At 36.6% G+C, this 14,088-nt stretch overlaps 2 protein-coding genes across 4 annotated transcripts; both read left to right on the forward strand.

Moving 5' to 3' along the window:
• The first annotated feature begins 1,279 nt into the window (after window positions 1-1,279).
• LOC149812103 (uncharacterized) lies at window positions 1,280-11,202 on the forward strand. Of its 3 annotated transcripts, none has more exons than XM_089993233.1 (3): window positions 1,280-1,510; window positions 1,585-1,690; window positions 11,133-11,202. In XM_089993233.1, the coding sequence occupies exons 1-2, from the start codon at window positions 1,337-1,339 to the stop codon at window positions 1,684-1,686; spliced, it is 276 nt and encodes a 91-aa protein (XP_089849359.1). In that variant the 5' UTR covers window positions 1,280-1,336; the 3' UTR covers window positions 1,687-1,690; window positions 11,133-11,202. The 3 variants fall into 3 exon arrangements, with proteins under 3 accessions (XP_089849359.1, XP_089849358.1, XP_089849357.1); XM_089993232.1 differs by lacking the exon at window positions 11,133-11,202 and adding an exon at window positions 10,949-10,974; XM_089993231.1 differs by lacking the exon at window positions 11,133-11,202 and having other exon boundaries at window positions 1,585-1,843.
• LOC149812104 (uncharacterized) lies at window positions 10,966-13,331 on the forward strand. Its single transcript, XM_089993230.1, has 2 exons — window positions 10,966-11,324; window positions 11,408-13,331. Exons 1-2 carry the CDS (start codon window positions 10,966-10,968, stop codon window positions 13,266-13,268), a joined length of 2,220 nt encoding a protein of 739 aa, XP_089849356.1. The 3' UTR covers window positions 13,269-13,331.
• The last annotated feature ends 757 nt before the right edge of the window (window positions 13,332-14,088 follow it).

The raw sequence follows: 14,088 nt of genomic DNA on the forward strand, positions 1-14,088 counted from the left end.
ATTTTTTTTGCTATCAATAATGTTTTATTAACACAATACCTTGTGTTAACAAAAAGAAAAATAATCAAATACGATTAATGTTCATCTGACATAGTGGACAATATATAAGATTTTCAAAAATTCGACGTTATCACAAAAAATGCTCTTTTGTTTGTGCTTAAATAGCCAATGCCACATTAATTTGTTTCCATCTGTGTTTATGAGTTTAATCAAGAGAAGGGAGATTCTATTCACAAAATATTTATTAATATCATAGAAGGATAAATATATCAAGGATGCTTAGCCTGTGTTTTGCCACATCGTTTGAACGATTAGCCTCCATAATATTATTATTTTTTTAAATAAATGAAAGTAAAACTTATAAGAGCAACTCTTTATCATTATTGAGTCTTGATTCAACATTTCTAGTAGGTTATATGTTATGAAAAGATCATCATGTTATCAATCAAAAAAAAAAGAAGAGAAAAGATCATCATGTTTATACAAATATCATGAATCATCTCAATGTCAACTTCAGAGATCGCCCCTTCCTCCTTATTTATCAGTGCCAATTATTGGATGCTTTTAAGCATCTATATATAAACATTTGTCAAGTAATGATATGTACATTTATAGTTATATATTCTTTTATCCAACATCTAATATAATGCTTTGAAAATGGGATTATTAATTGAAAATCCATTTTTTTATAGGGGCCATTTTCTTCTAAATTTGCTCATAGTTGTTTATGCTTCATCTTTATAATTTATTATTGATTTTCTTAAGCAAATGAACTTGGGTCGGATATGGTTTTGGTGTATGCTTGGTTACTGCAAGGTTCTATAAGCCCAACTTGAATGACAGTTTAAAAAAATTAATGTTCATAAATTTATTTTTGAAAATAAATATTTATTGAAGAGTAATTATCTTTTATTTTTCCCCATAACAATTAGACGTTATACCTAACCAGCATTATGAAAAAATGTGAACAAAATATTTTTTTGCTATTTTGTTTTCAAAACCTTTTTGTAGGGTCCCGAAATGAATTTTGATATTTTTTTAAGAATAATGCCACCTCGCTACAAGGTCAAAGCGAAAGGGAGACGTTCGCAGTGGCACGGTATTCAAAGGCCTCTTCTTTAGATTGTAGGGTTGGGACTTATTTCATTGATACCTTACCCGGATCTTATCGGATCCGATATCCATTAGAATCGGGTCATACCCGACCCATTCATAGAGGCGCCTATATAAGGGAACAAGCAGCAGCGGGGGCTAAGGTGCAGATGGGGAGGTGGGCGAGGCGGAGATCATTAGGGCAATTTGGAGGGGGAGGAGAAGAGGGAATCCCGTGGAGAGGATGATGGAAGCGGCGGCCCAAGAGGGTCGAGGGCCATCGTCATTGCTCGGCGGACACCCTCCACAATCTAAAGAAGAGGCCTCCTCATCGTCATCGTCGTCGTCTTCTTCCGTGAGGAACAAGCCACCTTTTCGACTCGTTCAGGACGATACCAAACCCGTCCTCCGAGACCCCGTAATCTCTCTCTCTCTCTCTCTCTCTCTCTCTCTCTACCTAGCTGGTTTTGAGTCGGGATTAATCGGTGGCAGATTCTTCGATCCGATCCCATCGAGACAGAGGAGGCGGTCCTTCGGTTACCACCTTTTCCCTTGAACGTGAATGTTGAAGGCAATCCAGGTTTAAAGCGTTAATTATGTATGTATGTTTCTTTCTTCTTCTTCAACTTATTTGCGGCGTTATTCTGTTTTTCCCTGTTTGTTGGGATGTGGGTTTTGGGAATCTTGTGTAGTTTTACTAGTTAATGGCTTTTTTATTTGGTTTCTGCATTGTAATTTTAATCCTGGAGCATGCTCTCCTGTTTAGCTTTGTTTTTTGTTGTCATTGTTGTTGTTGCTGCTGCTGCTGCTGTAGTTATTGGTATTGGTGAAGCTGTTGATGGGAAGTGATGCCGGAGGTGTCTCAGAGTAAATAATGGGTGTAAGATTATTTCGGTTAATCTAACCCCATAGAGTGTGTTCAGCATGGTCTGTTAAGTAGGGACGGTCTTTGGATTGAGGCATTCCGACATAGAATCAGATTTTCTAAATTGCAAGATTTTGCTGCATTGTGAATCATTTGATTTTTTTTAAGCTCTTGAAAAAAATGTTTATGCGTTACAAATGCACAATCCAGAACTTGATCCATAAAACAACCAAAGAAATGTTAAAAAAGTCATTAAGGCTCACTAGATGGTATGGTGTGGAGTCTACGCACAACTTGACCAAATATTATTAGCCCTATACATGTAGCGTCTTTAGGGTTTATTTGGTCAATGACGATGTTTCAATGTTGCCTACATTGGTTGACACTTGTGCATGATTACATCACTCCTGTGGAGTCTGAGGCCATTGTAGCTTGGATTATCAAAGTTTCCGAAAATGAAACTCAACATTTTTTAAACAAACAGGCTATACATGTGTAACAAATGTACGCAGGAAATGTTCTTCTGTACAAAAGAGTTGAGACGTGTTATGTAAAATTTTATTCTACTTCTTTTGGAAAACTTTTATAACTTGTTTTTCACTTTTTAAAGTTGGACATGATGAAATATGCTACATGAAAGAGGAGGGGTTCATAATTTAGTGTAGCTTACTTATTTTACTGTATTTCTTAAATCCGTTCTTTCTAAATTCTAAATCCTTGTGCATTTAATCCTTCTATTTTATGATGTTTATTTTCACAATAAAAGTAGCTAAAGTAGCTCTATTATACACAGTGTTATCAAAAACGCCCCTTGAGGGGGCAAAAGGCGTGCCTCCCCTTGAGGCGTGACCCTCTGTGCCTCAAGGCGCAAGCCTGAGGAGAAAAAAAAAGGATTATTTTTACAACAAGATTTCTGAGACATGATCAACAAGATTTTTGTAGGTTAATCTCATATATTTTCCAGTTATTTCAGTTATGTAATCAGTTTCTTAGTATATTACTATATTTTAACTTTTGTTGGTTAATCTTGTATATATTTCAGTTATGTAATTAGTTTCTTAATATATTTTAACTTTTGTTGGTTAATCTCATATATTTTCCAGTTATGTAATCAGTTTTTTAGTTACTTTTATATGTTAATCTCATATTTTTTAGAATAATCTCATATATTTTAACTTTTGTAGGTTAATCTCGTATATTTTCCAGTTATTTCAGTTATGTAATCAGTTTCTTAGTATATTTTAACTTTTGTTGGTTAATCTCATATATTTTCCAGTTATGTAATCAGTTTTTAGTTACTTTTATATGTTAATCTCATATTTTTTAGAATAATCTCATATATTTTAACTTTTGTAGGTTAATCTCACATATTTTCCAGTTATTTCAGTTATGTAATCAGTTTCTTAGTATATTTTAACTTTTGTTGGTTAATCTCATATATTTTCCAGTTATGTAATCAGTTTTCTAGTTACTTTTATATGTTAATCTCATATTTTTTAGAATAATCTCATATATTTTAACTTTTGTTGGTTAATCTCATATATTTTCCGGTTATGTAATTGGTTTCTTAGTATATTTCAGTGTTTTAAAACTCGCCGAGTCAACTCGTTGACTCGGCTGACTCGGCTCGGCCCTCCAGCGAGTCAACCCAGCAAGGCAAACTCGGTTTGCCAAAACTCGGGCTTGACTCGGCCTGACTCGGCTTGACTCGGCCTGACTCAGGCGAGTTTTGGGATGTTTGAAATTTGTTTTTTGAGTTTCAAATTACAATTTCGAAATATATAAGTACATATATTTTAAAAAGGGTTACCTCTAGATTTTGTATAAAAAAGAAAATAAAAATCATTTAAAGATAAAAAAGCATTTAAATCCATAGAATAAAATTGCCATGTTGTTCGAACTACTGTTCACCCTGTGTTATCAACTTATTCTAGCAAAATATTTTAAAGAAATGATTCTCACTATATATGGAGGGTCAACTGTGCCTATGGGAAGTCACATTTAGGTTTCATCATCCATTTGTTATGTGAACAAGCATTGTACATATTCAAATATTAGTAGTCTTTTTATAGTTGTGCCATTAATATATTTCCTGCATAGTTTTATACATGAGAAAATTGCTTATTTATGTTGATATTGGGCATTCTGTAAACTTTCAATATGCACATATATCCCTATTTTACATTTATGGATTTGTTAGAGAGGGAATTAAAACTTTTAAAACAAGCTAGCATATATGATTGGCCATTTTAGGAACCTTAGGTAGTAGCAGACTGAACTCATGGTGACCAAATCCTCTAATTCAAGTCATGAATTAGTCAAAGTGCTTGTATAGATATCAAATTCAATTATTCAAGCAAACCTCTATAGCTCTTTGTAGTTGTTTTTATATTCTTACAGACATTTGGAGACTATGTTTACTCAAAAACATGGTTTCAGACAAATTATATATTGTTTTTCTTTTAAAATCAAAAGTTAACAAAACCCGGTCTGAGTCACCGAGTTGACCCGTCGAGTCACACAAGTCAATAAAGAACGAGTCGAGTTCCGAGTCACGGGTTTTAAAACCTTGGTATATTTTATCTTTTGTTGGTTAATCGCATATATTTTCCAGTTAGGTAATCATTTTTTAGTTACTTTTATATGTTAATCTCATATTTTTTAGAATAATCTCATATATTGTAACTTTTGTAGGTTAATCTCATATATTTTTCAGTTATTTCAGTTATGTAATCAGTTTCTTAGTATATTTTAACTTTTTTTTGTTAATCTCATATATTTTCCAGTTATGTAATCAGTTTTTAGCTATGTCACATGGGTGCGGGTGCGACATGGGTGCGGCGCAATTTCAAAAATTTTGGACACGGGGACTCGGCTATATATATATATATGACTGTGCTTGCACAATCACTGTGACTGTGCAGACAACACAATCACTGTTTGTTTATATCTATATCTATATATATATATATATATATATATTTTTTTTTTTTAAAATATATATATAAAAAATTCATTATTTTAGTTTTTTACCCTAAAAATAGATGAATGTAGACTCGGTCAACGTTGACAGAGTCCAAAACGTGGACAGACTTGGCCCTGATGCGTTGACCGAGTCCGACTCTTCGTTGACCATGTTCGAAGCCGCACCCGTGTCGGGGCGTGTCGATGTGGGTGCGTCGACCCCTAGCCGAGTCCATGTGACATAGGTTTTTAGTTACTTTTATATGTTAATCTCATATTTTTTAGTACTTATTTGAGATTTTATATTTCTTATTGGTTGTTATTTCATCAATAACACATTTCTTTATTTATTTGTATTTTTAGATATTTTTTTTATAATTTTTTTAAAGTTAAAAAAAAAATATTTAAGGCTTGCGCTTTACGCATCGAGGCTTACGCCTCACCTCGGTTTTTGGTGGAGCGCCTCGCTACGTTTCAACCTATGTCACATGGGTGCGGGGGTGTGGCCAATATATATATATATATATATATATATATATATATATATATATATATATATATATATATATAAAGTCCAAAAGTTAGACATAAATGACCCTGGGTGATTTGTCAGGTTGACTGCATCGGTTGCGGGTGCTGGTGTGGCACCTAGTTGGCGAGTCCCTGTGACATAGGCCTCAACGCTTTTCACAACACTGATTATACATTTCTTTAAATGAAGTATAAACAACTCATATTGTTTTCTATTTGTAATCAATGTACTTTAGTATTTTTAAAATAATATGTTTATTAATTCTTACTAGTTATCTTGATGTTGATAAACAAGTTTTTGTAAATGCATAATCTTCTTCGTGCGTATTATTATGATCTATGTTACCTTGATACTTCTAGATGGCCAACGTCTCAATGTCTGGTGTCCGACACCTGGATAGACACTGCATTTTTTAACATAGAAGTGTTCCATAAAAAATTGGGCACTTGTTGTCGCCTGTCTAACAGTTTTGAGTATCTTAGACATGAATTGTCTGATGTTGAGCACTTTGTGTCAACGTTGTTTAAACTTTAAACCCTATTTTTGGCTCCATATATTTTATTGCAGCCTAACTCCATGAAAACGAGTCAACATGCCCCTTTACTATATAAAGAGGCCTCTCTTTCTTGTAGTTGATGAAGGAGTCAAGCTAGTTAGTCAAAGACTTTGTTTCATTGTTACCACAATTGGGCCTCACTCAGTTCCATTTAAGAAGTAACTCTCCTTTTTCACAATTTTCATGAATTATGTGGTGCAATATGGAGGGAAGAGAGAACTGAGGATGTCTCATTTTTTTCTTCTGAAATAGTTTTTTATTTTTTACTTGATTACTTTTTTTTCTCTCTCTCTCTCTCTCTTTATATATATAGCCATGTCCGATACTGATACCCTGTCAATGTCCAAGTAACATAGGTTATGATATTTATACTTTTGGTACGTGTCTATGTGTGTGCGTGTGTATATATATATATTTGTTTATTTAGTTTTTTACTATGTAATGTATGTGCAATCTAGTTGGAAAACCATAAGTGCAAGATGTTTCCACTCAATCTGAACTCATAGACGTGTTCAGATTCCAAAAGGAAAAAGTGAAAAAGATTAGAAAATTAGGACTGTGCCATCCTCCTACTGCTAGAAGAACCAATTGCTATATATATATATATGGGTATGTGCGAAATTGATACGTGCAAAATGGGTTTTTCTGCCCTTCCGCTATTTTTTTCGCAGTTCTGACCCCATAAATGTGTTGGGCATGGTTGATTTACAAGGAATACACACCTGGATCATGTGTTTTCAATGAAAAAAAATATTTGGAGCCTCGAAAATTTACAAAGCTTTTAGACCCTTGATTTTTTTAACCTTATAAAATCCCACCCATATGTCGGAATCGAACACTTCAAGAGCTGATCCCTATAAAATCAAGTACATAGATCACATTTGTACTATTATAATTTAAAAATAAAACAAAAAAACTCTGAAAAACTCATTTAGCATGTATCATTTAGCACCTATCATTTCACACCTACCCATTACTATATATATGTATGGAGTTTATAGTTTTGAACAATTTAAAGAAAAAGACTATAAGCTAATGCATTATACTTTGAAAGTTTTAAAATTTTTAATCATTTAAAATTTAAACTACAATTTTTTTATGCTTTGCACATGCTTCCCATGCATTTTTTTCATTTTCCTCGCATTTTCCATTTTCTGTTTCATGTGATCTAAAAGAACCTTACAACAACAACAACAACAACTACGCCTTCATCCCAAAACAATTGGGGTCGGCGATATGAACCAAAAAAGAAAATCATTCTGGGTCTTCCACATGAATTCTTCTCCTCCAATCATTTCTATCCAATGTCATGTCCTCGGTGAGGTTTAAAGCATTCATATCCTTTCCTATCATCTCCATCCAAGTCTTCCTAGGCCTACCCCGACCTCTTTTAACTAATATATTTTCCCATTTCTCCATCCTTCTAACTGGCGCATCATTAGGCCTTCGCCAAATATGTCCAAAGTTCAAACCACCATTAACGATTATCTCTCATCTTATTTTCAATGGGTGCAACGCCTACCTTCTTACTTATCTCCTCGTTCCGAATCTTATCTATTATTGTATTTCCACACATCCATCTAAGCATACACATCTTAGCTACACTCATTTTTTGAATATGATGTCTCTTGGCAGCCCAACATTTCGTACCATATAGTAAAGTGGGCCTAATAGTCGTCCTATAAAACTTTTCCTTCAACCGCAATGGCATTCTATGATCGCACAACACTCCAGTTGCACTTTTCCATTTCATCCACCCAACCTTTATCCTATGATTTACATCTCCATCAATTTCTCCTTACTTTTGAATAATAGATCCTAAATATTTTAAACAATCATCCATCGATATTTCTTGCTCACCAAGCTTCACTACACTCCCATCACTACTTCGTTGCTTACTAAACCGACATTCCATATATTCAGTCTTACTCTTACTCAACTTAAAACCTCTTGCTTCCAATGTCTGTCTCCATAATTCTAACTTAGCATTAACCGCAACTCTAGACTCATCAATCAAAACAATATCATCAGCAAACAACATACACCACAACACATTTTCTTGAATTGATCTCGTAAGCTCACCCATCACTATAGCAAATAGGAAAGGGCTTAAAGCAGATCCTTGATGTAACCCAACCGTTATAGGAAAATTGGTTGTCACCCCTCCACAAGTGCGAACATTGGTTACTGCTCCTTCATACATATCTTTAATTATACTAATGTACTTGAGAGAAACACCTTTCTTCATCATTGTCCACCAGAGAACGTCCCTAGGTACTCTATCGTATGCCTTCTCCAAATCAATAAAAACCATATGCAAATCTTTGTTCCTCTCTCTATATCTCTCAATAAGTTGTCTAAGAAGATGTATAGCTTTCATAGTTGATCTTCCAGGCATAAAACCAAATTGATTCTCCGATATCATGACAACCTTCTTCCTCAACCTAGACTCGATCACCCTCTCTCAAAGTTTCATAGTATGACTCATGAGTTTTATACCATGAGTCATAGTTTGTGCAATCTTGTATATCACCCTTATTCTTATATAGAGGCACCAAAGTACTCTTCCTCCACTCATTAGGCATCTTATTTGTCCGCCAAATCTTGTTAAAAAGATTTGTCAACCATTCTAAACCTTTCTCTCCCAAGTATTTCCAAGCCTCAATAGGTATACCATCTCGGCCAACTGCCCTTCTTGATTTCATTTTCTTCAAAGCCTCTGCAATTTCTTTCTTTTGAATCTTGCGCATGAAGTCATGATTCATCTCATGAAAAGGAATGAAGAAGTCTCCAAGATCCTGAGCATGACTTCCATTAAATAGCTTATCAAAATAATCTTTCCATCTCTCCTTAATCTTCTCATCTTTGACTAAAACCCTTTGCGTTTCATCTTTGATACATCTAACTATACCCAGATCTCTCAATTTCTTATCTCTCATCTTTGCAAGCCTATAAATATCCTTCTCGCCCTCTTTGGTATCCAACTTGTCATAAACCTCCTTGTATACCTTCTCCCTCGCGTTTCCAACTACTTTTTTAGCTTCCTTCTTTGCTATCATATAGACCTCAACTACATTATCTATAAACTCACGATTCATAACAATCCCTACTCCATTCCTATTCTTATTTATTCTTGTATACCACATCTTATATCCCCAAGGTTCTATCATTTTTGCTTTCTCACCTACCCATTTGGTCTCTTGTAGACATAAAATATCAATCTTTCTCCTACACATAACATCTACTAACTCTACCAACTTACCAGTTAAAGACCCTATGTTTCAAGTGGCTAACCTAATTTTATGGTCTTGGACTAACTTTTTTACCCCCACCCGTCCAACAAAGTGAGGGAACCCTTACCTATTTGACACCACACCCGGGCGCCGGTGCGACGCGTCGCTTCTGGGCGACGACCTAGCAACCCTTGCCCATTTATCACTGCCTCTGGGCCTATAGAGTACAACGTGTCGCTCAGTAGGGAACACCCCAACGAAATTCTCATATGGGTTCATATTTATAGGGTATGACTAAGTTTTTATGCTGGCTGTCACTGGCCTACCGCAACCCTCCTCCTTTATTCGGGCTTGGGACTGGCAGTGTATAACTAAACAGTTATACACAGACGGAGTTAATACCTGGTTAATATCACAATATATAAATTTCTGATATTTTCATAATATCATGGTATTTTGCCTTTAATACTATATGAATTTTGAAGCGATATTATGGCAATATTTTGAAATTATTGTCTATATCTGTGGCTATGACAAATCTGATGAAAATAAAGGCAGATGCATAATGAAGTCACACATTGATGTATATATATATATATATATATATATATATAGAGAGAGAGAGAGAGAGAGAGAGAGAGAGAGAGAGAGACCATTTTTCTTGAAGCCAAGAGAGAAGTGGGAGTCTTTTTTCGCCCATTAGAGGGAAGATAATAGAGAAAAAATCATGTATCTTAATAAGATTTAAGATCTTACTTAATGTAGGAAACTTCCAAAATATTGAAGAAAGAGAAGCCCCCACTCCAATCTCTGAGAAGTCAAAGGCATGTTTTTCGAGGCACTCGAAAAAACGAAGAATCACACGATCTTCAATCTTTGACCAAGCTTTGATACCATTTTTGCCATGTAAAAATGTCTACGAAGAGACAATACGCATACAAGCACTAGTACTAGACAAAAGATGTGCACAAAGGCACTCAAAGCACACTTGAACAAATACGCAAAAAGCGTAAAATAATGCAAACATGCACAAATGCATGTAATACAACTGTATTGAATAAAAGAGAGAAGCTTGAGACTCTCAAGCCTTACTACAAATACAAGGGGGAACACCCCTATATATACACCTCAAAAGGGAGCCACCTTGGGGGCTCCCAAAGGGGAGTCGTTGGGAGTCCCCAATGGTCACAATTGTGACAGTTGGGGGCTCCCCAACGACTCTTTTGGGGAGCCTCCCAATGTGGCACGAAAACCACAAATAAAAAATAAAAGAAAATGAAAAAGATACAAAATAAAATAAAAAGAAAAAAAGAATTACAATCATATTCCTAAGTGGAATATGCGTAAAAAGGGAAATTACAAAAATACCCTTTTTGGGTATTAAGACAAAAAATAAATATATATATTAGTATATATATATATAGATACATATACATATATTTATATGTATATGTATCTCTCTATATATACTAATATATACGGATTACATTTTTAACACTCACCACCTAAGCGGGGTTTCCTCTTATTAAATATCAAAAAAATGGTAATGGTTTGGAAGTGAAATTGTTCATGTCAATATTTCCTCAATAGCTGCAAGTTGATTATAGTGGGTGCTTCACTGATTGATCAGTCATCATAATGCTTCTCTTATTTGTGTTTAGAGTGATTCTGGGACTTGTGGTTCTCATTTTCTTGTTTTACGATAGGTGGTTGCTGTTGCACCATGACTGGTGAAAAAGTGTTAGTTTGTGTAATTCAGTTTGGCGGTGCACTTGTGCACAACAGTGATGGTTCCTTTTCATATACTGGTGGGGAAGCACATCTATTGGATGTTGATCGTAGTATGTCATTCCATCAATTTAGGACTGAAATTGCGGAGATGTGCAACAGTGATACATCTACGTTGTCATTCAAGTATCTGCTTCCAACAAACAAACGAACTCTTATTACAATTTCAAATGATAAGGACCTGAGACGGATGGTTGACTTTCAACAAGAATCACCTGAAGTTTTCGTTTTAGCTGTGGAGGCTCCTGCTTCCAAGGAGAATGCTGCTCCTAATGATGTGAACATTTCAAGCAGGTATCTTTGTGGCATATTTCTTACTGAAACTGTTTGATTATGCTAATCATATAATTATAATAGGAAGAAATTGATTATTGTAGGGGGGTGAAAACAAATAAGAAAACCACTTCCAAGGTTACTGTGCCAAAGAAAAGAAAAACTTGCGAGGTAGCAAGTAATGCTATAACTGAGTTGGCAATAACACCTGTCTCTTGTGGTGATAGTACGAGGAGATCAACTGTGTTTGGAGATAATACCATCATTGGTGTGGGTCAGTTGTTTAAAGATGTTCATGAGTTCCGAGATGCATTACGCAAGTATGCCATTGATAAATGCTTTGCTTACGAGTTTGTAAAGAATGATGGTTCTCGTGTTACTGCAAAATGCAAAATAGAGGGTTGTCAATGGCGAATACATGCGTCTAAGGTATCAAGGACAAAATTTTTTAAGATCAAAACAATAAATGGTACACATACCTGTGAAGGAGACCTTGGAGCTGACAATCATCATCCTCCAACAAAGCATTTGGTTGCAAGCTTGATAAAGGAGAAATTGCGGAATACACCAGATTATAAGACGAAGGAAATTGTGAATGACATACATCGTGATTATGGATTAAAATTGAATTATTTGCAAGCATGGCGTGGTAAGGAATTCGCAAGAGAACAACTACTAGGCAATGATGTAGATTCTTTCAAGGAGTTGTCCCAGTATTGTGATAAGGTGGTGGAAACTAATCCAGGTAGTATTGCCACATTAGCAGCTGTGGTTGAAGGCCGGTTCTATAGGCTGTTTATATCTTTTCATGCTTGTATTCATGGATTTGAGCAAGGTTGTAGGCCTTTGCTGTTTCTGCATAGTGCTTCTTTGAAGTTGAAATGCCAAGGGATTCTCTTGGCTGCAACTTCAATAGATGGAAATGATGGAATTTTTCCAGTCGCCTTTGCCATAGTGGAGCAGGAAACATATGATAGCTGGCGGTGGTTCTTACTTCAATTAAAGTCCGGACTGTCATTGCCTCGATCACTCACATTTGTATCAGATGGGTTGAAGGGCTTGAAGGAAGTTGTACCAGACGTATTTATTAACAGTGAACATGCATTTTGCCTGAGCTGTTTGACAGAGAAGTTGAAGAAAGAAATGAAAGGTTCATGGTCAGAAGCAATGGAGGATGCATTGGCAGATCTGGTCTATACTGCTGCTAGAGCATGTGAAAATAATGAATTTCTTGCCTGCATCGAGAGCATAAGATCTATACTGCCTGAGGCTGCAGTCTGGGTCATGGGCATTGAGCCTGTGCAATGGGCAAATGTATTCTTCAAAGGATCTTGGTACAGTCAAATCACATCCAGTATCACAGAATGCTTTGATAGCTGGCTATCCAAGGCACATGATTTGCCAGCGTTGAAGTTGGTGGACATGGTAAGGAGGAGAATAATGGAGCTAATTTATGCTCGTTGGGAAGAATCTGCGCAATGGCAGACAAGACTTGCACCTAAAGCAGAGGAAAAACTTCAGAGGGAGATAGACTATGCTCGTTCACTTTCCGTGTCAATCTCCTCAGGGACCAAATTTGAAGTGATCGATGGTCATGTTAATCTTGTTGATCTTGATATGTGGGGTTGCACATGTTGCAATTGGAAGTTTATGGGTTTGCCATGTCGCCATGTGATTGTGTCACTCAATTGCATTGGTAGGAACATGTACGATTATTGTGAGAGGTACCTCACTGCCGAGAGTTACAGGCTAGCATACTCTCATCCTATAAATCCAATTCCGGGTATTGATGTTGTTTTAAGCTCATCTCCAACAATAACAAGATGCCGCATGCCCAGCCAACCAGCTGATCGTCGACCCAAGAAAAAGAGAGATGAGTTGCAAGAAAATGGAAAAAGGACATTCCATTGTAGTAGATGCAAAGGTTTGGGTCATAACAGAGCTACATGCAAAGCTCCTCTATAGCTTGAATATGTTAATCTTTGTGGTTGTTCCCTGTTCTAATACAAGAGGAAGTTTGGTTGGAAATTGGCTCCATTTAACTGCGTCTTGCATTTGGTGACATGATACAAAACTTTCATCTTTGGTCTCCAGTAGGTCCGGCTTTGGCTCGCGTGATTGCTTTTTTAGTTCGAATGGGTTTTGCCTCAGGAGTATCACTGTTCCTAAACTCACAACTGTTACACTGCACCAAACAACATCTTTTGTTTGCTTGGATCTCAGATTCAGATTTGAGATCTGAGGGTTAGAGATGCACACATGTTTGGTCTGATTTTCTATCAGGTCAGGGATATGTGAATGTCAACTAAAATATGGATCTCCGATCCAGGGGTGGGCGGGGCCGTCCACCCTAAAATTTGAAACTGAATCGACTCATGACTCGGGAAACCGAGTCGAATCGGGACTCGTGAAACCGAGTTGACCGGACTCGGGCTCTCGATGAGTCTAGAGCCTGCCAAAAGGGGCGAGAGGTAAAACCCTCGCCAATTTTCTAAAGCTCTGCCCCTCTGTTCCGGCGTTCCCCTTCTGTCACAGGCAAGGCGGCAACCCCATTCGCCGACAACCCCTGTGCTCTGTAGTGCTGCCGGCCTCCCTTCGGTGAACCCGCGGTGGCGGTGCCCCCCTCTGAGCTTCTTCCTCTCTGTTGCAATCTCCGGCGATGCGAGGCGCCGGTGTTGCAGTCAGTTGGACCTTCGCCAATCTTCGGCGACCATTGCTAGCAGTTTGAAAAAGACCCTCTTATCTTCTAAATTTGAGGGAGGGTTTTGTTCATGTTCAGTGGCTC

This window comes from Nuphar pumila, chromosome 17, assembly GCF_984573655.1.
Source record: "Nuphar pumila chromosome 17, dmNupPumi1.hap1.1, whole genome shotgun sequence".
Lineage (NCBI taxonomy): Eukaryota > Viridiplantae > Streptophyta > Magnoliopsida > Nymphaeales > Nymphaeaceae > Nuphar > Nuphar pumila.